Source organism: Trypanosoma rangeli, assembly GCF_003719475.1.
Source record: "Trypanosoma rangeli strain AM80 chromosome Unknown Tra_15.4_contig_00304, whole genome shotgun sequence".
Taxonomy (NCBI): Eukaryota; Euglenozoa; class Kinetoplastea; order Trypanosomatida; family Trypanosomatidae; genus Trypanosoma; species Trypanosoma rangeli.
Window position 1 is genome coordinate 20,411 of NW_021706048.1, and position 2,481 is coordinate 22,891.

The 2,481-nt window shown below is 49.9% G+C and overlaps 2 protein-coding genes across 2 annotated transcripts; one reads left to right on the plus strand and one right to left on the minus strand.

The window, feature by feature from the left end:
* Positions 1–96: 96 nt before the first annotated feature.
* TraAM80_07374 (amino acid permease) lies at positions 97–1,335 on the plus strand (the record flags this gene model as incomplete). The annotated part of the gene is made up of 1 exon (XM_029384169.1): positions 97–1,335. One exon carries the CDS (start codon positions 97–99, stop codon positions 1,333–1,335), a length of 1,239 nt encoding a protein of 412 aa, XP_029236001.1.
* A 641-nt stretch (positions 1,336–1,976) lies between these two features.
* On the minus strand, positions 1,977–2,481 carry TraAM80_07375 (uncharacterized protein; the record flags this gene model as incomplete). The annotated part of the gene is made up of 1 exon (XM_029384170.1): positions 1,977–2,481. A coding segment is annotated over one exon (505 nt), but the record flags the coding sequence as incomplete, so codon positions are not given.

A 2,481-nucleotide genomic window follows, 5' to 3' on the forward strand; every position in this document is an offset into this window, starting at 1 on the left:
GGGGGGGGGTATTTATTTATTTTTGGTTTTTTAAAAAAAGGGTCGTTGCTTTGGTTGGTGGTGGTAGCAAAGGGAAGAAGACAAACGCGGCTGAGCATGGTTAATTTCTGTAGCAAGAAGAGTACCTTGGGAGCCGGGCTGAGTTTGTCGGTCGCAACGATCGGCGCAGGGACAATCGCGTTGCCCTCGACGTTTGAAGACTGTGGAATCATCCCCGTTGTTGCGTTCATGGCTCTCGTTGGGGTTTTCACTGTCATTTCAATTGACTACCTTATTTTGTGTGTCGAGGTCGTGCAGCTGCGATCGTATGAAGACATTTCTAAAGAATTACTGGGTAGTTTTTTTGAGCAGGTGACCTGCTGGATGCTCATTGTGTTCAATATAGGCGTTGCGTCGGGCTACATTGTCGTTATTAGGGAGATCTTTGAGCCCTTGCTGCCGATCATCAGGGTGTACATTCCATTTTTTGATGACCCCATGCGGATCACATTAGCGGTTTGGGCATGTGTGATGCTGCCCATGGCATGCGTCCCACAGGTGTCATCCTTACGTTTTGTATCTGTAGTGGCAATTGCCTCAACGTTTGTTATCTCAGGGGTTATTACATACCGATACTTCGCACCACTGCATCCGCCAGCAACAGAAAAGAGTTACCGTGTGAAGTATATTTCTCTATCACGTCGCATGGTGTTGGCTTTGCCAATATTGATGTTCTCCTTTGACTGCCAAACATTGGTGTTTCAGCTCTACGCCAGTATTGGCGAACAGACTCGAGAAGGTATGAGAAAAGTATCTATACTTGGTGTTGGGGTAACTGGGACGGTTTATTTTACGCTGGGTCTCTTTGGTTACCTGTCAAATACGCCGCACGTTTCTGGTAACATATTAGCGAACTACGATCCTATAAAAGACAGGTTGTTCGCGGTGGGGGATGTCATGTATTCCTTTACAGTTATCACTGCCTACGTTCTTGTTTTATTTCCTTGTCGAGATGCTGTATTTATTTTATTGTATGGATACAACACCGCAACCCATGAGTCTTACCATGGTGCCATACCTACTATGGATAATCTGATAGCCACTTGTTTGTTATCTATAATAAGCCTATTATTGGCCTTGAAGGCCCCTGGTATTCTATTCATTATTGCACTATTGGGAGGACTTTGTAGTAGTAGCTTTTGTTTTACACTTCCTGCCGCCTTTCGTCTTCGCTTGCATGCGTTGGGTATTGCGCCGGCTTCCTCATGGGAACTTTTTGTTGCTTTTGTCATGCTGAGCCTTGGTTGTATTGGTGGCGTGATGGGAACAGCGGTGTTGTTTACAGGAATGAGCTAATTGCTGCATAATAATATTATTATTATTTTAGAACGTCTGTGGCCAGTTGAATAACTACCCTTTTGCACGATTGTTGTCGGGAAAATTAGAGATGTACGATTTTACTTCTTTATTTTCCCGCCAACATTGCGCCATGTATTGGAAGGTGCGTCTTTTGGGTGAGTCTTAACCCGCAATTGCTGTGTCCACCCCGTTTCCGCCTCCATTAGGCTTGCGTTTGGGTTAACTGAACTTTTATTGTTCGTCACATTTTCACTTTGCATTATTGTTCGAGTTTGTTTGTTTGTGTGATATTTCAATTTTGCTTGGCTAGGTGGCACCATCCAGTGTTTCTGTGCACGTTTATGAGGATTTTATTCAGCCAGGGAAGGGACAGAGTTGGTGTCTGTTTCTCTTCCTTCTGAAATTCTTCGTGTGGTCTTATCCGGGTCTATTAAAATCATGTAAAGAGTGCCAAACGAAACGCCTCTCGTACTCCACGGCGACTGGTCAATAAATGACCGTGTTGTACACTGTTCAACGGCATTGCTCAGGCATGGGTGCAGTATAGTTTGTGGTAGCGGCGCCTTCTTCTGTGGCCTTTGCGCAGACAGTTCCGTAGGGGAGGCGTTGGGTCCGTAGCAGCTGCCGTAGCCACGAACTCACCTCTGTGCCACCGCGGAGTAGGCCAACAACTTCTTCGTGTAGGCCAACACTGGCGATGCGAGTCGCGCTCTCTTCGGCACCGGGGGCTTGCCGTCGCGGAGCCGCTCCTCTGTGGGTGTCGCGGCTTCTATGGCGCTTTCCCCTGCCTTTTGGCCCACCACGCTGCGAAACTGCCGTGGCACGAGCGGGGCCCATGGCGTCCGCCTGCATCTGGCACCGGGTCGCCGCTTAATTCGGTGGGCCGCGATTCCGTTGCTTGCATGGGGGCGGAAGTGAGACACCCTGCGCGGGTTATGCGCTGCCCCGCCAACGCGTTCCGCACCGCACGGGGCCTGAATGATGACAGACGTCCTCTGCCTCCTCACCGCCCCGCGCACAGACCCTCTCACAGTGCCAGTTCCGGCGCTTAGCCGTCGCTGGGCCGTGTTGCGACACATGCTTCGACGAGGACCCGAGCCGGGGGCCGTGCGCCGGCTGGCTCCTGCACCTTCCCAACCGAAG